This window comes from Electrophorus electricus, chromosome 16 (genome assembly GCF_013358815.1).
Source record: "Electrophorus electricus isolate fEleEle1 chromosome 16, fEleEle1.pri, whole genome shotgun sequence".
NCBI lineage: Eukaryota > Metazoa > Chordata > Actinopteri > Gymnotiformes > Gymnotidae > Electrophorus > Electrophorus electricus.
In genome coordinates this window covers 17662549-17688651 of record NC_049550.1, presented here as the reverse complement: position 1 = coordinate 17688651, position 26103 = coordinate 17662549, and the positions used below count along the sequence as shown (strand labels likewise).

General features: G+C 41.4%; 2 protein-coding genes across 3 annotated transcripts; both read left to right on the top strand.

The window, feature by feature from the left end:
• The first annotated feature begins 4049 nt into the window (after positions 1 to 4049).
• On the top strand, positions 4050 to 12651 carry mvb12a (multivesicular body subunit 12A). The gene is made up of 10 exons (XM_027027134.2): positions 4050 to 4238; positions 5595 to 5675; positions 6086 to 6169; positions 6319 to 6418; positions 8013 to 8142; positions 9063 to 9203; positions 9292 to 9398; positions 10226 to 10284; positions 10374 to 10433; positions 11710 to 12651. The coding sequence occupies exons 2-10, from the start codon at positions 5595 to 5597 to the stop codon at positions 11779 to 11781; spliced, it is 834 nt and encodes a 277-aa protein (XP_026882935.2). The 5' UTR covers positions 4050 to 4238; the 3' UTR covers positions 11782 to 12651.
• A 416-nt stretch (positions 12652 to 13067) lies between these two features.
• On the top strand, positions 13068 to 25721 carry akap8l (A kinase (PRKA) anchor protein 8-like). Of its 2 annotated transcripts, none has more exons than XM_035535163.1 (13): positions 13068 to 13188; positions 14618 to 14677; positions 14885 to 15122; positions 16911 to 17412; positions 19531 to 19675; positions 20582 to 20640; positions 21844 to 21880; positions 21982 to 22087; positions 22280 to 22421; positions 22760 to 22865; positions 22973 to 23103; positions 23973 to 24068; positions 24386 to 25721. In XM_035535163.1, exons 1-13 carry the CDS (start codon positions 13164 to 13166, stop codon positions 24752 to 24754), a joined length of 2016 nt encoding a protein of 671 aa, XP_035391056.1. In that variant the 5' UTR covers positions 13068 to 13163; the 3' UTR covers positions 24755 to 25721. The 2 variants fall into 2 exon arrangements, with proteins under 2 accessions (XP_035391056.1, XP_035391055.1); XM_035535162.1 differs by having other exon boundaries at positions 21982 to 22114.
• The last annotated feature ends 382 nt before the right edge of the window (positions 25722 to 26103 follow it).

Sequence of the window (26103 nt, the reverse complement as noted above, 5' to 3'; positions counted from 1 at the left end):
ACCTCCTACTAGTGGTAACACCTCCTGCTTGTGCCACGCCCTTATGAGCACCACAATCATTGCCAGTCTCACGCCCTTATGAGCACCACAATCATTGTCAGTCTCACGCCCTTATGAGCACCACAACCATTATCAGTCTCACACCCTTATGAGCACCACAACCATTGTCAGTCTCATGCCCTTATGAGCACCACAATCATTGTCAGTCTCATGCTCTTATGAGCACCACAACCATTGTCAGTCTCATGCCCTGATGAGCACCACAACCATTATCAGTCTCACACCCTTATGAGCACCACAACCATTGTCAGTCTCACGCCCTTATGAGCACCACAATCATTGTCAGTCTCACGCCCTTATGAGCACCACAACCATTGTCAGTCTCATGCCCTTATGAGCACCACAATCATTGTCAGTCTCATGCTCTTATGAGCACCACAACCATTGTCAGTCTCATGCCCTGATGAGCACCACAACCATTATCAGTCTCACACCCTTATGAGCACCACAACCATTGTCAGTCTCACGCCCTTATGAGCACCACAACCATTGTCAGTCTCACGCCCTTATGAGCACCACAATCATTGTCAGTCTCATGCCCTTATGAGCACCACAACCATTGTCAGTCTCACGCCCTTATGAGCACCACAACCATTGTCAGTCTCATGCCCTTATGAGCACCACATCCGTTGTCAGTCTCATGCCCTTATGAGCACCACAATCATTGTCAGTCTCATGCCCTTATGAGCACCACAACCATTGTCAGTCTCATGCCCTTATGAGCACCACAACCATTGTCAGTCTCATGCCCTTATGAGCACCACAACCATTGTCAGTCTCATGCCCTTATGAGCACCACAACCATTGTCAGTCTCATGCCCTTATGAGCACCACAACCATTGTCAGTCTCATGCCCTTATGAGCACCACAATCATTGTCAGTCTCATGCTCTTATGAGCAGCACACCCACTGTCAGTGACATGCACCTATGAGCACCACCTGTTGGGCCTGCCTGTCCTTTTCCATTGATTGTAGGTATAGATTTCAAAGGGCCAACAGCTGGGGTGTAATTCACCAGAGAGTGTGAAGATCACCAGCTTTAAGTGTTGATCTAGCTTGAAGTCCAGGCCCCTTGTGAGCAAGCCAAAGGTGATAATGGCAAGGAAAAACTCCCTAGAGCATGAGGAAGAAACCTTGAGAGGAACCAGGACTCAAAAGGGAGGGGAGGATGCTGCTATGGTCAACACTGGACACCACAATAACAACAATATATACAATCAAGAACAAAAATAAGTAATGAGAACATGTATACAATTAAAGTCTATTCAGGGTTTCTAGAAGTCCTAGTCTGGGTTTGATGCATGTAGGTGTATCCGAAACACATCTGGCAAAAAAATGTCTGTCCAAATATTAAAGTATGTAAATTAGGGATCTGTAATGTGCAAAGATGGACTCTGGCAGATCTAGCTATGGCAGCACAGATAAAAGGATAGAGCCAGAAGGAAACACAGGCATAAGGGCACCCTGGAACATCAGCACTTTGCCACTCTCAGTCAACAAACCTGAATGACAAAAAGGGGTGAACTGACAGCATCATAACATCACAGTTTACCATAACTCGCATGCCCCAGATCGTAAAAAAGAGAGGTCAAAGAAACACTCCTTCATTATTCATTTCACCCTGATTGTCTACTGTTTTAGTGTATATCATCAGCCATTCACTCATATAGCTTGTGAACTGAATGTTCTCCACAAGGGGGCGGTATAACACGCAAGGTGATTGCCATGCAAATTAACATGCCTGATATTGCAGAGGCGATATTAGAAGAACCAGGCCATTCTAAGGAACAAGCCGACTGCATGTCAGTTAATTGTTCTCAGCATAATAAACAATAAAACCAAAATGTCAACATTTATTAAGCATTATGTTTGACCTTGTGAATGTGTTGTAGTGTTAACTGAGCAAAGTTCTTTATTTCAGATCATTGTGTCAAACCATTGCTCTCCTTGTTGTGGACAAATCTGCATGTGTAGTTGTGAGGTTGTCCACATCACAAGAGAAAAGAAAATCAACCCACAGACCAGTGAACAGGGTTCAAGATACACACAGAGAGACCTATTAAACAGCTGAAGTTGAATCTGCTGTACCTTCTTCAGAATATGAAGACCAAGAACTATATTTAGATTACCAGAATTCTACAAATGATGAGATATATTTCTAAATAACAGTCTGAAAGTGACATATTGGAAGAGGTACTAGTTGTCCCAATTGAAAATGATTATGGCCAGTTGTCTCTGTAGAGTCAGAGAAACAAGCTAATAGTGTGCTGTTATTATGTTAAGAGCAAGGGCCATAAATGTGCTGCTTCCAGGCTGAAGTTTGAAAGAGCGGACAAGATACCTGCTGAAAGAAAGGTTCCAAGGGGATGTGCAACCCTTCAAGAGGTGGAACATATAGATCAGCTGAAACACAGTGTATAGTATTGTAGTTTATACAAGTTAGTTCCCATCTCACAATCTGACTGGCTGTGCTTATATTCATGATAACAGAAGTTTTTTCATACCAAAACTATCACTCTACTGATATGTTGCTAACAAACAGCTTTATGCACCCAACCCTTAGTTGTTTGGTGCATATACAAAATGGCAAATGAATATAGTGGATAAGTATCTATATAATGTCATTTGACCTGCAGGCCATTTGGTCAGACTCTGAAGGAGTGTGACCACAGATGCACATCACATTCTGAATCTGCCATCACCTTTAGGTTTAGGTTGCCTGCTGTGATGACAAAATGTTTATTGTTAAACACACCCATCGGTGAACCTAGCTGGGTTGTTGGATGCCAATATATATCCTACAGAGCAACATTTTTTTTCTTTTGGACAAGGAACATTCAAATTGGACAATAACTACATACAAATTACAATATACAAATAATGCAATAACCATAATAAACAAATAAATTCTATATTTAACCATAAATAAATAAATTCATTTGATTTTTTGTTGGTTTTTAACATCTTTTATTCCTTTAATCTTCACTTATTTTCACTTTTCAATCTTTTCCATTTGTAATTGTTACATTTGCACAGTAACAAGCTATTTGTTGTGGAACTACCTTTTGGCAGAAGGTATTAAAACATTTAACATTATGTTTTGGGCTTGTTTTCTTTAGTTTCACAGATTAACTTGTTGCTAAAACTAAACAAAGTGTAGCTTGGTCAGTACAACTCTGTATATTGCCCTTAGAGTCGAATTTTGTGTAAAATACAAATCTACTTTTGTTTGAATGTTGGTAGCATTTACCAGTCGTACCATTTGCTTTATAGCACCAGTTAGCTCTGCTGTCCAACTGCAGAGCAGATGAGTGACATTCCCTTTGGACAATCCTCACTTTTGAGCTTAATTTGGCTAAACAGAAATACTGCTTTGTGGAATACGCCCTCCCTCACCCCACTTTCCAAGTGTCAAAGTGAGAATTGGCTGATGCTGTGTATGACAGTCAAAGGTTCCTCTCCAGTATTCAGACTCTTTTCCTGAGTTACTCAAAGTAGCCCTACTCTAACACACATGGTTTAACCTCACGAAGGACTTACTGAATGGTTGAGGTTGAGCCAAGTGCATTGGCACATGGAAAACCCTAAAAGATAGGTCTCAAATTCCAGCAATTTTTAGCCAAACATCTACTTTAGCTAACAAGTGTGGGCAAAATCCCAGTTCCAAACCTTAATGTGTCACTTGGACTTAGTATGGAATAACATCAGTAACCACTGGGAGTTAGACTGTGATTGGCAAAATGGCCAATCATTTTTGTGTAGTCGAAAGTTTTTGAAAAAAAAATACCGTTCAATAAAGCAACAAAATACACACAAGAGAGAGACAAGCACATTTTCCACATTTCCAACAAAATGTGTGTTTGTTTGTGTGTGTGAGAGAGAGAGAGAGAGAGAGAGAGAGAGAGAGAGAGAGAGAGAGAGAGAGAGAGAGAGAGAGAGAGAGAATGTCTTGTCTGTGGTTTGGTTTCATCCCTAATCCCACACATACAGCCATATACCCAATGGTAGCGACACCTACTACAGCTGCATGTTGGGATTTGGAGTTGAGGGGACATTCACTTCCTCTTCAGTTTGCCAAGGTAGAAAGTTTCAGGACAGACTCGGTCAAGTTTGTAGCTGGGTTAGCTAGTCATCACAGGCGAGGATTCATCGTTGTAAGATTCAGCCACAAAGGCTAAGTGAGTACTATTTGTAAAAACATCAAACTTCAGATATTCTAATACCTCTGTATAGAATATAGTGAAATGTCTGTCATGATGGTGGGTTTAGAAGTAACTAAATTTGCTAGCAACAGTTTGCCTGGGTAGTTAGCTAGCTAGCTAGCTAGCTAATTTGACCTAGCTTTCTTAGACAGAAGAATTACTTAAATAAAGTACAGATGAAAACAAAATCGGGCCGATTTAATTTAAAGCCGGTAATTTATAATTAAGACAATGTGCAATAACACATAAACTGCAAACAACGTTGATTAATGAAGTAAAGTTTAGCTAACGCTAGCTAGCTAACAAGCCTGTTGCGAATGCAGCTGGCCAGCCCGTTTGTGACGTTATCAAGCGCGTGTGACTTCAACAGTGCTCGTGGTTGGTTCATTTCCTCGGAGGTTATTAAACAAATAAAAATGTATATACTCTCGCAGTGTTGTAACGTGTAGCTTTATCTATACTGACTCCTGTCTCTGGTGATGCTTTAAGGTAACTTAAACAGTATAACCATAGCTAGCTATAGCTGAGATATCCAGGAGATGAAAACATTCTGATCCAAAGCAATGCTACAGTGTTGGCACTTAACTAAAATGTATGTATGTGTGTGTGTGTGTGTGTGTGTGTGTATATATATATATATATATATATATATATATATATATATATATATATATATATATACACACACACACACACACACAGCAACCGGTTTGTTTTCTGCTATGTAAAAGATGGTTGCTACCTCGAAAATGGACATTTTGCATGGTGTCATGTATTTTAGTTTAATTTAGCGGAAGACTGACGTTAACGAGGAAACTACTGGTTAGGTGAATTGATCCTGGTCAGAGTTGAAGAAAATGCCACTGTGGTTCATAGATAAATCTTGGCGCGAGAAAGGCTAATAAACACTTAGTTTCGTGCGGGGACCAACCGTGTGCGTCCTCGCTGTCATGGCTCACATGTATTGTACTGTACTGTACTGGTTGCAGTTTTGTTTGAATGCAAATGGAATGGTGGAAAAAGAGGTGCATTTATACTACCATAACATCTGACTAAAATGTGTCTCAGACCACATCTTGAAGTGGATCTGTTTTAAATGCGTCTTGGGTGTGTTTACACCTATTTTACGTGGATAATCTATCCAGATATAATCATGATACCCCTGAAACAACCATGTGTAAACAGGGTCACAGATGTAGCTAATAATTTTTCATAGACACCATTCAGAATTATTTTGATTCAACACTTAATTCACACTCATGACATTCATGTTGTGAAACACTGTTGCTAAATACTGATCCAGTTTCTCCCCCCAATATCTGTCTGTCTCAGATGTCTAGCACTTCCTTCAGGCCAATTACGGCAGTGGCCTGGACATCCAGCGGCACCACCTGCCCTGGCCATTTCACTCTGGTAGCCATGACAACACTGCTCCATCTATAAATTAACAATAAATATATCTATATAATTAGTCTCTATGTCTCTCTGATTTAAAACATCCTGTCTGTGTATTTATCAGCATATTTTCAGTATCTCTGACAAATGTTGAAAATGTGATTAATGTAAATAACTTGACTGTATGACTTTAAACCAGCCTTTATAGCTGATAACTAGTCTAGATAAATAAAAACAGTCTAAGTGATAAGACTGTATTCCTAAAAACCTATCTAAGTCATAACTAGTCTTTATAACTAAAACTATTACGAAGACTATGAGGAGGTCACTGGTTTAGGGTGTGTAACAGATGAGTACTGAGGAGATCAGTGGTTTAGGGTGTGTAACTAATGCACTGTAGGGTGTGTGCTTTTCTTTGTGTTCATCAGATCAGCGTGACTGAGGATGGAGCTACTGCCAGCTTCACCAGGGGCTTCGGCCTGAAGTCAGGCTACTACCTGTGTTGCAGTAAGGTGGTTATCTCGCGCACGCGCACACACACACAAGCACATTGGTGTGGCTTTCTAATGCTTACAGAATAGCCTTCTGCCAGGTGAAAGCACCAGATTATATAAATCAATTTTATGTAAATTTTGTGTGTGTTTTGTCTGTCTTCTGCTAGGATCTGTCAGGTGGAATGGTGGTGTCTGATGTACAGGTGATCTCCGATAAAGAGACCCTTCCCCATGGCTACTGCTACATTCCAGAGTACATGGATTCCAGTAAGAGCTCCTCATGACCCACCCAAATCACCATGGTGACCTCATTTCATATCTCAAAGCTGGAGGGAGAAATGGCCTTCTATCACATTTTTCAAGATTCTGATGACAACATATATGGAAATTAACAAGATTGCTATAGTTATACCTATAGCAATGCCAATTAAATTATTTTGAATTTTGTTGATATTGTCCAGATCTAATCATAAATGGTTAATGATATAAAGATTAGCCAGCTGTAATTTTGAAACCTTCTTAAAAAAAGCTAATTGAGATTATAATTATTGTAGTTTAAAAATAATAGAAAATTGTTTCTATTTACAGAGCTAATTAGCAGTAAAACACACAGAAGAATAAATATCTCAGTAATGCCGTAAATTCCGTAATGCAGTAAACATCAGTAAATGGTGGTATAGCAATGAATATCAAAAAATGATATTGCACACTCCATTATCATAAACCTGAGTCAGCATTCACCAGTTACATAAACAGACCAACACTGTTCGCTTGTATCAGCACAACACACTGCCAAGCAGCTACTGATGTGTTTTGCTCAGGAGGAACAGTCTCAGTTGTGTTTCTGTCCGAGTGTGACGATGTCCTTGTTGGCCATAGCTCACTTATATAATTTTACTAGTGAGTGGTATTGTAATGTTAGCTGAGTTATATAACTTAAACATTAGTCTCTCCACAGGTGTGTTGAGTGGGGAATGAAATGTAGTTTATTCAGGTTAACAGTACAAACACACAATAAATACAATTAATAGACATCAGTGCAAGTTCGCCAATAAACAAATATGCTAAATTCCGACAACATGGAAAATGCATAAATATTATTAAATCCAGACAAGTCTAGTTGTACACTTTACAAACAACTAAAAAACCACTGGTTATGTAACTACAATAAATTATTTATATCACTAATACAGTAGATTGTTTTAATCATTAAACACAGCACAGTAAAATAGACAGTTAGTAATGGGGATGACTGAATTTGTTTGCATGTAATTTCAGTCCACATTAATGGCTGGTCATAGACTGTAACCTAAACCCTGTCAGAAGAGCAGACAGTGTGCAGATTAAAGTGAGTGTAATCTCAAGTGTAAAGCAACTGGGTGCTGAAGGTAGTGTAATAGATGTGAGATCTGAGGTTGCACTTGATCTTAAATTTGTCCATTTGGCAGATATGTTCAGCAGTCTAACTACCTGTGGAAAACTGTTCATAAGTCTAGAGGATTTGGCTCAGATGCTCTGTAGCCTACATCCAAACAGGAGCATTGTAAACAGACTGACTGAGGGGTGTGAGAGGTCCTTCGTGATCCTACAGACATTCCTCTTGCACGGCTCTGTGTTAATATCCTTCAAGGCAGAACTGCTGGACTTGTTAATTAGACAGGTGTGTTAATTTGTCAGGATGGTAAATTAAACAGGTGATGAATTGAATCAGCTGTGTTAGTCAGATAACAAGTAGAAGATGCGGGACACAGTAGAGTACAGTAACACACAGTAGAAGATGCAGGACTGGGAAAGTCCTGGACTCAGTCTTCCTCTAATGTTGGACAGCACTCTGGACTCTTTCTCTCTCACTCTCACTCAGAGGTCTCTGTCTGGAAGAAGAAGCGAGTTTGTGTACGTATTGTTCCTGTGGACAGCGTCACCACAGCAGTTTTGGACATTCGAATTACGGCCAAGAGCAAGATGATGCTTCAGCAATATACCTGCCTAGGGTAAGATGAGAATGGCTCCATGCTGAGTGGGAGGGGCTCCATCCTATGTGGGAGGGGTTACTGGCTACTGAGTCTCCTGGGTTTATGCTAATGATTGGTGTGTGTGTGTGTGTGTGTGTGCATAAAAAGTGCCAGAATTTTGGCAGTGTGAGTGTTGTACACAGTTTAATTGTTCGAGTGTTTATCACAGGAAATTAACACACACAAGCTATGATGTTTCCCCAATAAGATTTAATACTAAAATGAATCAGCACAAATGAATAAATCAGTATGTTAGGTTATGTGTTCATGTCATGCTCTAGCTCCTCTGCCAGTGGAGTAGCAGCCACTGGGATTAGTTCTCCATCCCTACATGAATTCTTTTGTCAGTTGGATACCAGAAAGACTGTGTATGAGATCAGTGTAGATCCGCAGAGGAAAAAAGTTTTTGGGTGTTGTGGGACTGAGGAATTGCACTCCCTGGTGATCAGTAACTGATTTGTATAAGGCTGTATATCCACTGTCAGGAATTATACATATCTTATCATACTATCGTGCTTCTAGTATTACCATTGTTAGTTAAACTATAAATCAGCCAGAAGATTGTTTTTGCTTTTTGGCCATAGGCATCTTAGCAGCATGTTGGTCTTACTGTAACATTGGCTGTTACTGGATGACGTTCGTATCAAATCAGTCCAATACAGAAAATGAGGTGATATGGCAGCATATTGTGTTACATGTGTCTATCAGTAATATGAGCATACACACAGTTGTCTACTGGCCATTTTATTAGAAACACCATAATCTGGGTAGGTTATAATGTTACATCTGTGGTAGTGTTGGTTCAGCAGCTGGTTGGTCTTGTATGTCATAGCACCAGACAAGAGCAAGCTGATTTTCACACGAGTTCTGATTAAATTGTGTGTTTGTGTGATTTACAGGGACATGCTGGGCTATGTGCTATGGTGTATGAAGGGACCCTTCTCCATTCCTGTGCCACAGGCAAAACCTCGCCGTATCAGTTTAGATATCGGCAAGATGTCACTGGATGGAGCAGCACCACCACTTCCTCTCAGACCCAGGTGTGTGTGTGTGTGTGTGTGTGTGTGTGTGTGTGTGTGTGTGTGTGTGTGTGTGTAATAGGCTTTCTTCGTCTCTGAGTCTCCATAGCAACCAGCCTGCAGCACCACCTAGGCTCAGCCGTCGCCATAGCAACTTGGATGTGAAGGAATCTCCTGAGCGTGTGTGTGATGGCACTAATATCCATGGCATCACAGGTAGTATAGACCATAACCAAAGTGCAGCCCACACCAGTGTTCCCAGGTCCAGTTCCCAGCTCCAGTCCTGTCCTGCACAGGGTCAGGGTGTCCTGCTGTAGCCCACCTGCTGGAGCTCATGAAGGGCTTGATTAGGAGCTGATTAACTGGATCAGGTGTGTTAGAGCAGAGAGACCATGAACCAGTGCAGGCAGGAGGAGCTGGAGGAGGGAAATATTGGATTAGACCTGCACACCACACACACACACACACACACACCAGTGCAGGAGAGGCAGATCTAGAGGACTGGAGGAGGGAAATACTGGATTAGACTTCTAATTTTTGGATTGCACACTTCTCTTACACACATGCAGAGCAGTGCAGTGCAGGGCAGGGCAGGCAGAGCTAGAGGACTAGAGGGTAATACTGGATTAGACCTGCACACCTCAAACACACACACACACACACACACACACACACACACGCAAAGGGACATGCTGGACTAGCCCTGCACACCTCAGAGGTTTTGTGTGGGAGCAGTCAGTTTTACAATTTGCCTTAACGTCTTGTTCAGAATACTGACTTCTTCTTTTAAATGGAACCAAGCTGATTAGTGTATTTAAAAAATAATTTAAAACTTTCTATGGGACACACGGAAAACAGCATTTTAATTACAGCATGTTCTGTGCTGTCTAAAACATGTTCAAAGCATTGTGCCCCAGGCACTGGTTGGTCTTGTTGATCGTAGCGATTAGTCTGGAACCAGGGAATGTTGGGAAAGGTGTTTTATGTTCTTCCTGTTCTGACCTCATTTTATCTTATGTTGGTATTTTCCTTCGATATCCCAGCAATGGATGGGGTTCCGTTTGCTCTGCACCCAAAGTTTGAGGCCCGGGCTAGTGAAACGGTGAGTTCACTGAGATGGTCTTCAGTTTTGAGCACATCGCTAACTCAGTGTGTTTAGTAACTTTTAAATACTCTCTCTCGTCTCACCAGGTGTCCATGACATTACTGGATGACATTCGCATTAAATCAGTCCAAGACATAGAAAATGAGGTAAGATGGCAGCATTGTGTATCAGTAATATGAGCGTGTACACACACACATAGACGTTTAATGGCCACTTTATTAGGAACACCATAATAATACTGGGTAAGTTTTATAATAATGGAGGGAAGGTTGTTATAATAATTCGGGGTACGTAATAATATTATTTATTATTAATAGGTCGGACCACATTAATACAGAGGCTGCGTCAGGCCATTCCACACTGTTCTGTCCTGAAACTGATATATGATTTCTTTTTCCACAAGTTTTATGCTGGAAATCAGGGTCTGGAAGTATTTGAAGTGGCAAAAGGTTCTCATTATAATTATGTCTCATCAACTCCAGGTGCTGCAGTTGGAGTAACGACAACTTGGAGTTGTTTAGAATGTTTTTGGTATTTCATTGAGTTTGTACAAAATAGCCTGTGCTGAGCAGGGTTCCGTTCCGAACCTTGTTTATGTGGAAGTGCAATTGGAATGGTTCCTGTCTGTACTCAGGACTGCTTGTCCTTACAGCGGAAAAGAGGCTATAGACTCCACCCAGTATAGGAAACACTCCTTCGAAAGTACTCTAACCTCATTGTCCTGGTAATGGAAATTTGAGATGATCCATTCTCTGTGACATGGTACATTATGCTGGAAGTGCCATTTATAAGATGGGTTCATTGAGACCATAAAGAAATGCACTTGATAATACTCAGATAGTCTGCAATGCTTAGTTGCTGCTCAAATGGTCTTAGGAGGCCCATATGTACAGAGAAACACTCCACTACACCATCACACTATCACCAATCTAAACACAAGGGATGTTGAGTCCACTGATTCTGCTGTTTACACTGAATATCTGTTTATCTAGTATCTGCTTGTCAGAGCAGGAATCGAGATGTGGACATCAGATGTCCGTTTTCTGTGAGGCTATACCACTACAACCTCAAGTTCCTGTTGTTAGCTGACAAGCAGAGGCAGATGTGTTCTGCTGCTGTTGTATCCATGGTTACAGAGTGTGGGTATTTAACTCACTGCAGCCTTCCCCTCAGCGCAGATCAGTCTTATCGTTCTCCAGAAGTTCCCAAACCAACCCATCTGGCATCGGCATCCACAGACACTCAGATCACATTTTTCCTCCTTTCTGATGTGTGCTGTGAACGTTACCTGACGTTCTTATGTTGCTGCCACATGATTTGCTGATTGGATAAGATTTAGACATTTAATTTACTTGCTAAAAAAATGTGCTCCAAAAATTGCACATTCTAATTCTCTTTCTCTCTTTCTCTTTCTCTCCACAGTATAACTACACCTTTGCAGTGGAGGAGCTTGCTGCCAAGCGATCTTGCCCCTCAGTGACATCACTCACATAAGCCCTAGATACCACACTCTGCTGCCCTTTTTAGGGAATCCTTTCACCAAAACGTCTATCCTTGATTAATAATGTATGAAAACTGTTGGCATCAGGTGTGATAACTTGGCCTCACTGAATTCCCTTTGGCTTTACCCATTTTTGCACTTTATATCCAAGTCTTGATCATGGAATTTTTTACACAATGGTTTCTTTCTTACTAGATAGTAATCATGTGCCGTACAAGTTTATCCTGTCTCTAATCTAAGATGACCCTGCTTGGAGAAATATTTTGTATCTTAAACCAAAAAGAAATCTAGCCTATTTATAATCTGATGTAATGGTGTAAAAACAAAACAAAAAAAACATGTGATTGACCCACACCATGGGTCTTTAGTCGTCCTGGCCTTAAATTGGCTTAATCATGAATGCTGAATATGAGCTACAGCTAAATGCCACAGTAGACTAACTGCAGTGGCACATTCATGACCTCACCACACCTGACATGCCATCCAGCTGAGCATTCTGAAGGTTGTAGAAAATTAAAGTTCCTTCTGTTCTCTATTGAACTACACTTAACCCACAGGGTGCCATAAGCTCTTTGTGCCTTTCACATTCCGTTTATAGAAGTCAACCATACACAGGCTATGATTCCACATACTCAGTCTATGCAAGAGCTCAATGTCTAATGAAATATAAACTATTAGATCTATTAGTGGGTTTATTTTGGATTATAGTTACATTTGTCTTACATGCAGAAACAAAATTTTAAATTATTGTGTTTGCCCTGGGACCTAACTTTATGGGTATTTTTCTATGCATATAATGTACTTTGTTCTGTGGGCGCATATGCGCGCATGTGCTACGACTATCATAAATTTACAACATGTTACGTGGCTGCTTCTGTGTTTGTCTTTAAACATTGTATATTGTAGAGATCTTGGACAGAATGAAACGTTTCTTGATGGAGTATATTACTAGAATATTTCAGTTGGGTTTAAAGGAGAAATTTCTTAACAACTCAGTATTCCAAATATGTCATTTAGGTTTTTTAAAAGCTTCAGTGAATACATGAAGCATCATCTGAGATGACAAGGGGTGACGGTAGCGCACCTGAAATAGGGTAGAATCCGCAAATACACCCGTCAACGTGAAGAATGTCCCACGCATAAAGTCACTGATTGAGTATTGGCGTACTAACCTATAGTTGGACGACGCGGTTGTCAATCACAAACCTAGCCAATAGAGGCGCTCGTCTGAACGCTACAGCCTTGTGCTAGAGGTTTGGCTGCCCAGGCTGTTCAGTCTTCTGGGTTGTGCGGCAGCTCGTACGGAGTGGCGCTAGTTGGATAGTTAACTGCGGGACTTTGCGTCATCCGCTAGGGTTTTCGTCTTCAGCTCAATATGGACGGTCGCGGATACGGAACAGGTATTTTAATGCCATATAAGCCAACATGTATGTAATTATCGGTATTTTTGGAACATGATCTTCCAACCTTTGGCCTTGCATTTGGATCTTTTGGATCTCCATCTGATCGTGGTTAATGTTTAGCTGGTGGAATGGAGAGTTGCGAGAGGACCACGTAAGGTTATCTAGCTACGTTAGCTAACGTAGGTCTTTGTGTAGCAGGTTCGGGACAAGGTAGCTGAACGGCTATGACTGCGTTTGCTCAGCAAGTGTGTTTATATAGCTAGCCAGCTAGCCTTTATTCACGCTTCCGTTGCTGGCTAGCGTTGTCTATTTGTGGTCATACATATATTTAACGCTAGCTATATTTCAAGCTAAATAAACACTAAATAGCTTTAGCTAGCTAAGGCTAGTTTTGGACTCTTGGTATGATAAAGAACCAAGTTGTTTTTCTGATAGCTAGATTAGCTAATTACAGTATAGATTACTAGCTAGTTAATATGTGGTTACAGTGGTGTCGCTTTAAGGCGCGATAAGAGTTCTTTAGGTTAGCTAGCTTGCTAAATCACACCGTGTAAATGGTTAGCTGAGCTAACTCGTAAACATCACCGAGCTTTCTGTCTGTGTGTAGTTCAGCCATATAGAATCTGCAAGTAGCTGTATAGCTAAAATTGTACCTGACCGAATTAAATTGACGTTAGCCAACCAACAAAGGCATGGCTGTTCAGTAGCTATTGCTAAGAGCTAACGGTTGTTGACTAGGAACGTATAGGCCTAACGATATGATTTTGTGGGCCTGCCACCGATGGAAGATGTTAAGCTCATGATAGAAATGTGTGCGTATATTCAGTTAGGACAGCTATTTTAGATCGGTTTAGAATAACTGTGAGGTGCAGGAAGTAGAGCAAGTCCCTTTTCACGCTATGGATCCCGGGGCGGAATCTTTAGGCAGGGTAGCTAGCGTTAGCTAGCTGATTTATAGCTAGAACAATAACCTAACGTTTAGTTAGGGACTGTTAAAACAGGTGTAGTTTCGACACTTACAAATGGGCTTGTGGCGAAGCAGCTGCGACAATGAATTACAAGTAAACAGAACTAATTCGATAATGTAGGAAAGCAACGCAGCAACTAACAATTGCGCGTTGCTAGCTAGCATTTTCGGCTGAACTGTAGCTTTAAAATGAACTTTATATTAGCCCAAATGGTAAACACCACCACAAATAATGTTAAATTAGTATGCGTCAACCTTGAAGTCGTTTTTTAAATTTACGTAATCTGCCCCGTTAAACTGCGCTGGTCGTTGGCTAATGCTCTGCATTTCCTCCTTGTTGCGTTGATTGCAGCCCCGTGTACATACATTTTTGGTGTTCTTTGACTGATCAGTTTGACTGATCTGTACAAGTGTGGCTGAGCGTCTTAACCCCCTATCGTCTTGCTCAACCCCTGACAGGATTCTCAAACTGGGGTGGTGGAGGAGGAGTTGGGGGTGGTGGAGGAGCTTCTAACAGAGGTAAGAGTGCACTGTCGTGAGTTTGGTAATATGCAATAATAAACACTTAAACAAAAAAAAAAAGCAATAGTAACAACTTGAGGAAACATCACCCTCTGGAGTTATTTGAAATTTAGTACACCTAACAACTATACCCTAGATCAATCGCTAATTAAAACCTAAATATGAGTACAGTAAAGCATCATTCACCCTTTCCTCTCCTCTTAGGCTCTGGAAGCTACGACCTCTATGGCTACAAGGACTCCATGTCAGGTGGAGGCGGTTACGGCGGAGGAGGGTTCGCCGGCAATGGTGGTGGGGGGCAGATGAAGAGGGGACTGTCGGGTGCTTCTCTCCTGTCCTCCACCGGCACAAATGCAGATGCTGTAATCGCCAAAATCAACCAGCGGCTCGACATGCTGGCTCAGCTGGAGGGGGGCGTGAAAGGGGGTGGACGTGGTGACAGGTAATATGGACGCTTCTCCTGCATGTGTTCTAACAGTGTTCACCTGTCCACACCATGAGTACATATAGTTTTGCTCTGCCCACACCCTCCTTTCCTGTATCTCTCACACACACACACACACACACACACACACACACACATTGCCAGCTCTGCTTATTGATATTTGCTTTCAGAGCTTTTAATTTTGACCCTTCTAGAAAACTCTCAACCTCTCAGAATTCATAAGATTTACAAAATCAAACTTCAGCCCTTTACACATAATTGGTGTGATCTAACAGCATGTTTAAATTCCTCATGCACTTTTAAAGGTTGTCCTTTTTTCTGCCCTTTTGAGGTTCTTGCATTTGGCAGATGCTCTTAGTGAATTAAGTTACTTAAAATTTCTACCATGTTACGGAGGTAGGCAAATGTAGTGGTATGAGACTTGGCCAAGGACTCTTACTGATGTATTGTGGTGCATTTGCCCAAACGATGGGTTGAATGACAGACTCCACTGGAGATGCATCGTTGTTCCCCTCTCTACATTTTCTCCTCTGTCCTCTACAGAATCCCCTTTAAACGCTCATTAGTTTCTTCCTTCCCCCTATGTCTAAAGATAAAAAGTTCTAGAGAACAAATGCAAACCTCTTGCTTTGGTTCATCTTGTTAAAACTGCACACAGCTTGATTATAAGGTTAGGGGGTTGTTGCATATCTGATAGAAGCTTGGAGAATTGTGGAGTAATACTTCTTTTAGATCCTAAGGTAAGGATGACTGCACACTACAAAGAACACTACATTTCATGTGGTTTGTTCAAATTTGCACGTCACTGAACCGTACACTGTCCTCCCTGCATTGGTGAGTGGCTGTGGTTCACTCGATTTGGGTGCCTGAAAGTTCACAGCAGCTGTTGTAGCACACCATGTTTTGCAGAGATTTGTGCTGTAGACTATTCCCTGCCATCTACTCATTACCCACCTCACCCTGAAGTCCCCAGGCTGCCGCTTGCCTCCTCTTTGGCTGTGGATTGCAAAATACACCCACTGTGTGTGCCAAAAGTTGTACCAAAATCTGTTGCTATCTGAAATCTCTAGTCCACGTTTCCAGTCCCCTCTTGACTCAAACTCTCTCTCCCAAGAAGCTGTTGATGTCATCCAGGGACAGAGCAGCCTCAATGCTGACTAGTCAGTGCATTCCTATTTTCTGGCTACATGCCTCTGGAATGAAGTAGGCTACCATGGCAAACAGTAACTCCAAGATTAAACAGAGGGGTCTCATCATTGAAGCCATTCCTTCATCTGTATATTGAAATACCCCCTGCTAGACCTCACTGTATTGAGGTAAAACAGTTTCAGATTTGGTTATGACCCAGAGACATTTTGGCTTGATGAAGGTGAAAAGGACAAAACCCTAAAACTGTCATTTCAATGTCTCTCACTGACAGTTTTGACAAATGGTGCCTGAATGGGGCTGCATGTTTTAAAAGGTGCTCACTTGCCCCAGTACTGTTTCACAGTGCACCTTCTGAGGCCTTGATCAAATGGGATGTCAACTTGGACATCGGTCAGGGGAATAGCTCGGATGAAGGACAGCTGGCAAAATGCACCTTGTCATCCAAACTGATCAGTGGGGTGGGGGGGGGGCAGTTGATTTGAGTTAACTTTTCCTTCTCTTAACGGAGAGACATAAAGGGAGAGAGTGAGTAAGTGAATCAAGGGGGAAATGAGGGTGTGAAGGAGAAAGGGGAAAGAACTGAGAGGGCTGTCACTGCTTCATGTCTGCTTGCTCTGCGCCTCCCTCCCTCTGCAGGTTTGACCAGTACGAGTCTTACGACTCGCGCTCCTCTGCCCTCGGCCCGCGCGATCTCTACAGATCCGGTAACTATGGTTACGGTGACTCCCGGGGCGACATGATGGCCCAGCGTGGAGGCATGGGCTTCGGGGCGATGGGAGGAGCAGGAGGGGGTGGTGGCTTTGACGGACCCGCCAAAATGCGGCAGGCTCGAGACGCCTTCACAGGCTCCGGCTGGGGGGCGGGGCAGAGGTCCCCTCGCAGGGGCGGAGCATCAGCGGGGCGCGGCTTTGGCCGTAGACAAGATTCCTCCTCTATGGGGGGTGGAGGTGGGCGGAACGGAGGGCAAGGCCCCTCCCCCTCAGGACGTGGCAAGCTGCCGTCGCTCCTGGCCCACCGCATGTACCCCGAGAGTGGGGCGTACCAGCCCCAGCATGGCTCCCAGGACTATCCTGTCCGGCACTTTGGAGGGGGCCAAAGGGCCAACCGACAACGCACCCGCAAGAGGCCCCTCAACCGAGTAAGTACCTCCAGTAAAATACTGGACTTGAACCATCAACCAACCCCCTCCCCCCAAACCCCTCCTACTCCAGCCTGCCCAGCCTGAAGGGTGGAGATGCGTGTGGAAGTTATATTCTGTTACTCCACTCGCCACTCCGTAACATCTGCTATAGTATACATGTATCTCCGGGCCCAGTCTGAAAATCTCACTCCAGTAAGCATATAAGCACCCATGTAGGAAACCATGGGACAGTTTATTTGCCAACCCTTTCTCCCCCACTTTTTTTCCTTTGCCCAGTTTGTTTCATGTCCTGATTAAAATGTAAATTAGCCGTCTTGTGGGACAATCCCAAATGACAGCCTAGGCTCATTCCTGTCCTGTTGGAGCAGGAGTCTTAGCAGTACTTCACCTTCTTTAAAGCCCATACTGAAAACAGTCTTATCCTGAAAACGAGCAGCATCTTATTTTGAACTGTTTACTTTTTGTTAACTAAGATTGAGAAATCAGTCAGCATGGTTGTGTAGTGGTCAGTGCATTGCCAGGTATGTTTGAAAGTGGTGTGTGTAGAGATGGTGTGTGAAGGTAAGTGCATGTGCGGTTTTATGCCTTCATCATGTGACGTACTGTTGTTTTGAAGCGTCGTTGTATGTTGTTATTGATTTATGTGTGTGTTAACCTCTGTGTAGGCCTTCTGTGGCCCGTCTGACTAACGAACTTGCTTCAGAATGTTTTTGTATGATGCGATGTAGTGCTGGGCGATTTTTTTTTTTCATGATTAGTTCTGTTCATTTGAATTAATGTTTTAATGCAGTTTTGAAAATGTGATCAAGATTGCAAATAAATCATGAATATAATGTAGTAATATTTACATTTACAGCATTTAGCAGATACTCTTATCCAGAGTGACTTACAAAAGTGCTCTTTACTCACAGAATACATCCTAGCTAGTAGGTTAGAGTCCAATATACCAATGACCTAGAATACTGTAGAAATACAGGGATCAGTGCTGATGCCTAGAAGTACAAAATGCATAAGGTCTATCTTGGACAATGATAAGTGTAATAAACAATATGTACTAGATTTTGTCAGACATCAATATAATAAACAATACCCTACAATAAGTACTAGTTTCAGTTAGTCAGTATAGGAGCAGGGTCAGTTGTCATTTAAATATCACTTTAGTGATAACATGAAGTGACTTGAGGCAGGACACGTTGTGATACTTGGTTTATTTTGTAGAAATCCATTCTCATTAACCTTATTACAACCATGTCTGACAACACGACATGAAGACGTGGTATATGTACGCAGGTAGATTAGGGGGTAAAGAGACAATTGCAGACAATGAAGGACAGGATAAACAAAACATGGGAGACAGAAATGAAACTAAAATTAAACGGAAATTTGTATGGCTTTTAAGTCGGGTGCGGAAGAAATTCATGTAGAGTATAAGAGATGTCAAGTCAATTGCAACCCAAAGTGTTAGCTTTTTTTATTTTATTTTTTTTATTTTTTTCTACCACACAGGCTGCGACATGCAAGTAACCTTCCAATACCCAAAACATCAGTTTTTAGTCATTCACTGCTTCACTTTTTAGTGCTGGTCCATTTGACATGATCTCCCAGTTGAAAGAAATGGCTGATGTAGTGGCATTTCATATTAGGAAAATTATTGATGAAGCTATTCTTAGATGGATGTAGCAAAAAATACATTGCTTTTATACTTAAAATTGTTATACAGTTTTGGGTCTGTCAAGGATTTTTTTTTTTTCCAAAGTTGTTCACTGCTATAGGTTATTTATGCACATCAAAAGACCATTTAAAAAAACTTAAATTGTCATTTTCCAATTGCATTATATAAGGAATAAAAAAAATTAATCCATAATGGAGGGGTTTTTTTTGGGGCGGGGGGGGGGATGAAGATTTAATTGTATATATAAAAAACATTTGCCCCCCACATTATCGCCCAGCCCTAATGCGATCCATGCATTTGTGTGTTCAGAATATAGCATGCTAGTAGGTACATGTGGTTACGGGTAATAGTGTTTTTGTTTGTTGTCAGTTGAGTGCATGTGTTGGGTGCGGGGGGGTGGGGACATAAAGCGTGTTGACATTTGCATGAATCTGTTCCTATAGCAGCAACAACAACAGCAGCAGCAGCAGCAGGTAAAACCTCAGCCAGAGGTGCAGAAGAAGAGGAAACAGAGTCTGACTGCAGCTGATGAGCCGGAGTCTAAAATGGGAAAGACAGAGTTGGCAGGAGAGGATGCAGCCACCTGTGGTACTGTCCACTCTACAGTTTAGGGGGAATCATGGGCATCATGTTTTGACCCCATTTAGTTCTAATTCGGTGATTTCAGTTGTCCTTATTTTACAAGAACACTCTTAAAACTATTTTTAGTTTTTAATGCTCATTTTAAGGAAAATCAATGATGTAATTTTGTGCATGGAAAAACTAAGCACTTTTACTTAGTTTGGACACTGGGCATGCAGCCTCTGTCAGAAATGCCTTCACATTCATGTTGCTTGTGACTGACTTGATATGGACTGTAAGGATCTGTAAGGATGCAGCATTACTTCTGATGGGAAGCCCTCTAGACAGTCTGTTGGGCAGAGTGCCTTGAAAGCCATCGTCGCCTTTTGGACATGCTGGTTCTACGTAGTTCTAAGAGACTTTATTGATATTTGCATAATTTATCCCTGAGTGTGCATGGCACTATATAGGCCTGTTTTCTAAAACAAGGGTTACTCCTAGACCGCAATATACTACAACACATCCAGTTAACCTTTGGAAGTATGATTGCAGGGGTTACATTTTCAGTAACTGTCCCACACTGATTTAACAGTGAAATGAGGTTGAAATATTCATGTCTTAAATATTTATATGGAATATCACACTTGCTTTGAGACAAATATTAAGGACAATTTTTCCATACCTGTAGTTGACCTAAGCCTGGATTAATGAAGAATTTCCAGTGCTTGTTCACTGTTGGTTCTACCATTTAGCCTTGATCCTTTTCTGGGTAAGCAACTCAAAGCCCAGTAGTAATGCATGTATAATTTAAAAGAACATGATATAGTTTTCACAATGCCCACATAGGCAAAAGAACATTAGTGTTACCTGCAGAAGTTGTACCAGTGCAAATGATGGTTCTATATCTGCTCAGTGCTTGTCTCTCTCCAACAGAACCAACAGAGCCAACAGAGCCAACAGAGGAGGCCAAGGAAGCAGACGCTCCAGCCACTGTGAGTTTAAACCTGTTCATTCTCAAGTTTTGTTGTAGTTCAGCCAAACAGTTTATATGGGTGGTATAAGAGTAAAGATTAGTTTTAGGCATACTGGTTAAGTTCATATTGCTTATGCAAGTTGGTAACATTTGACTTTAATTCGTTACTTCTGTTTTAAATTTGTTTGCATTATATATTTAATTCCTTGCGCTACTTTCCCCATTGTCTGAACCATTAGTACTGTTAATCTGTTTGGAATTTTGGGGGAGCCAATGAGAAAATTGGTAGGAATTGGAAATGAGTGAGACCTGTATTTATAATCCTAATATGTACTTTACATTTATGGCATTTGGCGACTGCTTTTATCCAAAGCAATTTACAATTATGACTGAGTACAACTTGAGCAATTGAGGGTTACGGGCCTTGCTCGGGGCCCAACAGTGGCAACTTGGCAGTGGTGGGGCTTGAAGTATTCTGATTACTAGTCACGTACCTTAACTACTGAGCTATTTTTATGAACTAGGAACTTGTTGTGCAGTAGTAAGTGTTTGAATAAAATGTGTTGATGAAGTATCACTTATGCCTTAGCAGACTATAGGACCAGATTATAAAGATTCATCATTGTTGTTTGCTTTTTGGTTCAAGATCAATAAATGTGGTGCTAAATGATGATATCATTATAATGAGCTTGCATTACCACATTGCTGTACAGACAAATGCTAAATGTTTTTGATGTTAACTGGAATCACAATGAAAATCTTTAAACTGAAATACAAGCCCAAGAGACCTTCCAAATTTCATTGTTTCATTTCCATACAGATGACCATTTCACCACATACCTTAGGTTTTCCTCTGCTGCCACAGACATTGGTCTTAAACCTACTGGTACTATTTAAACCTTGTAGTCTGTGAAGGTAATGAGGCTGTATATACATCTATTCAAATTAAAACTTTTAGATTATTAATTAAAAATTAAAAAAACTTGTAATTCTTTTGATACTTTGCTTGGTTAGTTATTTCCAGTATGACTAGGAAAACTAGGAAAATCATAATTACATTGCTAACATTTCTGTTTAATAATCATTGTATATATGGGAAAGCATTGGAACTAATATCTTAAAATAATTGCGCTTAATGCATTTTTCTTTTTTTATATGAAAAGTAACAGATGTGGTGACTGATAATTTGCAACTTTTTTAATTAATTTGCCTTTTTCTTTAGCTGGAGTCTGAACCGGTGGCTGAAGGTGAAAGTGCTGGTGAGATTTCTTTGTTTGTTTATTATTGGTGGTAGTAGTAATGTTGATGTTCAGTCGATAGTCTTTGTTAATGTTTTTGTTCATCTCCCTCCCCCGTTTAGACCTGTCCGTGAAAGAGGAAGACCCTCAGCTGAAGGCAAAGCCACAGGGAAAACAGACCCCGCCTCCTGCTTCGAAACTCAGAAAAAGGCGGGGCTTCTTTGAAAGGTCAGGGGTCAAGGTCACTGCCCAAAGGTCAGATTCTCCATCACTTGAACTAAATCGCTAAACCTCTCTCCTGTCTGTGTGAAGAAGAGTGAAAAATATCCGTTGTGTTGAAATGCAGTTTGAGGGGTGGGGTGGGGAAAGGAGAAAGTCTGTTCTAATTGGCCATCTTTCGCCCTGTCGTGTGGTTTCCAGGGTCACCTTTGCATGCTCCATCTGCAAGTTCCGCTCATTCTACAGTGAGGACATGGCAGCACACCTGGAGAGCAAATTCCACAAAGATCATTTTAGGTTCCTGTCCAATCAGCTGTCAAAACCAACCACGGACTTCCTGCAGGTAAAACAGTGCTTTAGTCCATATACTTGAGTCTTTTATTTAATTTTAAGCATGCTACAGTCTAGTGTCCTCCTGTGTTGACGTTGAAGACAACCAGTTAATCAGCCAGTTAAATGCCATTTTGAGAGGCATTGGCTTATATTTTTCCCCAGCATCAGCTGAAGTTGTAGGTTTTTATTTATTAATTTTTTTTAGTGTTCTACTGGTTTGTCTTTAGATCGTTCGAGCATGTGTGGGGGTCTTCTCCCAGCGCAGGGCTGAAGGGCCCCACTGCTCTAACACTCCTCGGACTACCAGAGACTCTGTGAGCTAGAATGGGTTACTTTGTGTGTTTGTAGGAGTATTTGAATAATAAATACAAGAAGACTGAGCAGAGAGTTAATCAGATGGAGAATCACAGTGCTGCCATCTGTCAGGTTTTAAAGGAACAAGACCTGACCAGAGGTGGGTAGGAGTATATATTCCTTTTTTGTTTCTTTAGCCTAGTTTTACTTTGTTGATCTTTGTGTGTGTGTGTGTGTGTGTGTGTGTGTGTGTGTGTGTGTGTGTAGACATTGGTATGGAGCATTTCATGAGGAAGGTGGAAGCTGCTCACTGTGCTGCGTGTGACATGTACATCCCCATGCAGTACAATCTGATCCAGAAACACCTCAGATCACCCGACCACAACTACAACCGCAAGGTACACACTCGTGCAGTACAATCAGATCTAGAAACATCTGCTCACGCGAGCACAACTACAGCCTCTAGAACAGGCACACACTCCTCCCTGTAAACAAGGATTGTGATTCTCAGCCATAATTCAAGTGCACCTGCCCCCAGCCCATTGGGCAATCCAAGTTCTTCTGAACAGCTCTGCGCTTCCATAGTGCGCTTTATGTGCACTGCATGAAAGGCATTGAGTTTAGTTCCTTGCTAAATTACTTGGCAGGCTAACTAGTGTCTAAATTTACTTGCTTGTTAGCTAGCAAGTTGTTGTGCAGGCAGACTATGGTCTACTAAGGATGCTAGCTATATGATGACCACATAACTTGCTGGTGTTCTTAATGTTGTGCAGTTGGCTTTTTATTCTTTTAAGCTAAAGCTTCTGTGGCATGCAACCATGTAAATGTTGCCATGACGATGTTTCCTCTGAGGAAGCTGCAGAATGATGTGGGTTCTATATAAATAATGTTTCTAGGCCTCTAAGGTAGGTATTATTGGTATGTTCATAGTAAGACGGTGGTATTTCTGCTCATGGTTAGCCACCATTTTATACTAAAGCATTTTAAACATACTAATGTTTCTAAAAGTGTGTCCTAATAACTTTTGTAAAGGTTTTTGGTTTTGTTGTACATGAATATGTTTAGACTTCAGACTACAAGCACAACTGCTTCAGGTTTGACCACTGCTACACTACAGTTGCACGCTTCCTGTTAAGGCCACTTCTGGTGGTCACAGCAGAGAAGTCATCTGGGGAGAATGGTTAACAAGCATTGGGTGGACATATTCAATTACTGCACAGTCGTGTTAATCTCTGCCTGTTGACCATCAGCCAGTTATATCCTGCAGGGTACAATGGAGCAGTCCAAGAGGTCGAGTCTGTCTGTGGCCCGGAGTATTCTCAACCACAAAGTTATTGGCAAGAAACTGGAGAGCTATCTCAGGGTACACACATACTCGCACACATGCAGGAATGAGAGAGCTACCTCACGATGTATGCACACTATTTACAGTAATGCACATTTCCAAATGTATATACACACTATTGCAGTGTACATTTAATATAAATACACACTTCACATTCTCCTCTGTGGTACAAGCAGAGTTTTGTCTGTTTTACATTTTGAATTTATACTTTTACTGCCATTTATGTAACCAGGTTTTGTTCCTTTAATCAGGAATATGTTTGGGTGTGTTGAAGTACTATATAATAGAATATTAATTGTTTTTGAAGCTAAATCTGTTTGCCTCTTGGATATTAGGGTGAAAACCCTTTCATTGGTAACCAAGATGACCAGGACCCAGAGGATTCCATGGTGGAGGTTTCAGATCCAGCCCATGAGGGCCTGAAAGAGGAAGAGAAACTAGAAGGGGTGGAGCCTGAGGGAGACAGGGCAGTCCTAGAACCTGAGACGATTGGGAACAGGGAAGGAAAACAGGAAGAGGAAAAGGTGAAGCTGGAGAAAAGTGACAGAGGAGAAGAGATTGGAGGAGAGCAGCAGGTGGGGGAGGGGGAGGGGGAGGCAGAGCAGAAGGAGCTGGAAGGAACAGAGAGTGCAGAACACGCAGAGGACAGTGGCCTCCAGCAGAGGGTGGAAGATGCAGGTGCTGACCTCGGCGTAAAAGAATGAGCAGTGAGAGACCTTCCTCGTCGACACTGTTGCTCTTGATCTGAACTAGGACCAGCTGGATTCATGGACTGATGAAACAGACTACAGCAAATTAGGGCTAATTACCCCAGTACACTGATCAGAGATCAGTGAGTTTTGGGTTTGAAGCCAGACTGACAAAGAACTTAAATCGATGGTGACGGTCAGTCATCTGGGAAAGATGACTACTTGTGCAGAGTTTTGTTGCATTCAAAATCTAGTTTAGGTGAATTTGTTTTAACTGTTTGATTCAGGTGAAGTTGATTTGTATGCCCTCACTCCAAGTAGCTTTTCAGCAGTCTGGCCAGTCTCAACCTGTTCTAGCAGATTTGTCTCCTTTAACGTAGCTCAGTTAAATAGATCAATTAATTAACATTCATGTCTAATTAGTTGACATCTGGTGTGGGGAGAAAAATGTGCTCAGGCAGGTGCTTGACCAGGAGATGTTTAATTGAAATTAGTGATCAATAAACAATATAATGAAAGCTGATCCTAGAACAGCCTGTAGAGTAACAGTTTCAAGACGACGAGCACTCCAACAATCCCATGTGCTAATTCACACTCTGGACCAATCAATTAAGAACTGTCCTTTGTTTGGCCAATTTGACTTCATTTATTCTTCAGCTGCAAGAATTCATACTGGTATCTCTTTTGTCTGTGAACACTCATTTTATACGTGCTTTAGCCTGTTGGGTACTTGAGTTAATCATGACCCTCAAATGTATGATAGCCATAGGATTGGCACTGGAATTGTAGTGTTTGGACAGATCAAAATGTCAAGCTAATTCAAGGTCATTTTGTGTGAGACATTCAAAATGTCATGAAGCTTCATCTGAGCTTTTTCATGTTTTGTTTTTAATTTGTTTGTAAGAAAGATAAAGAACAAACATTTAGAACTGTTGTTAATTAAATTTTGCCTTCAGTTGAAAATAAATGTTTGCAAAGTTAATCTTTGGGTTGTCATTTGCCTTGCAAGTTTAAACTTATCCAGCACAACTTGCACATTTATCAGAATGTTTGCCCCCTGGGTACCAAACCCACAACGTTGATGCTACTATGTTGCTCTACTTTGTGGTACTTTCTACCTTGAGCTACCAGAGCACAGGCCTAACCTTGCACTAGAATAAGCAGTGAATATTATAAGTGCAGTTTCTAATGCAAATACATATACATTATAGCATACAGTTACATCCTCTTAAGCTGTATGTTGTATACAATTACACTCCAATAGGCTGTAGGTTGTATCATGTAACGTGATGCTAAGCAACAGGGGATGTTTGATTTCAATCTTATAAGTTACATTAAATGCTCTACTTTGTTTATGGTTATAC

Excerpts from the sequence above, each read along its gene's own strand:
- akap8l (XM_035535162.1), top strand. The coding sequence starts at position 13,164 with ATGGACGGTCGCGGATACGGAACAG. Across the intron at positions 13,189-14,617 it reads CGGTCGCGGATACGGAACAG|GATTCTCAAACTGGGGTGGT; the intron begins GTATTTTAATGC and ends AACCCCTGACAG. Across the intron at positions 15,123-16,910 it reads GGGGGTGGACGTGGTGACAG|GTTTGACCAGTACGAGTCTT; the intron begins GTAATATGGACG and ends CTCCCTCTGCAG.
- mvb12a (XM_027027134.2), top strand. The coding sequence starts at position 5,595 with ATGTCTAGCACTTCCTTCAGGCCAATTACGGCAGTGGCCTGGACATCC. Across the intron at positions 5,676-6,085 it reads GCCCTGGCCATTTCACTCTG|ATCAGCGTGACTGAGGATGG; the intron begins GTAGCCATGACA and ends TGTGTTCATCAG. Across the intron at positions 6,170-6,318 it reads ACTACCTGTGTTGCAGTAAG|GATCTGTCAGGTGGAATGGT; the intron begins GTGGTTATCTCG and ends GTCTTCTGCTAG.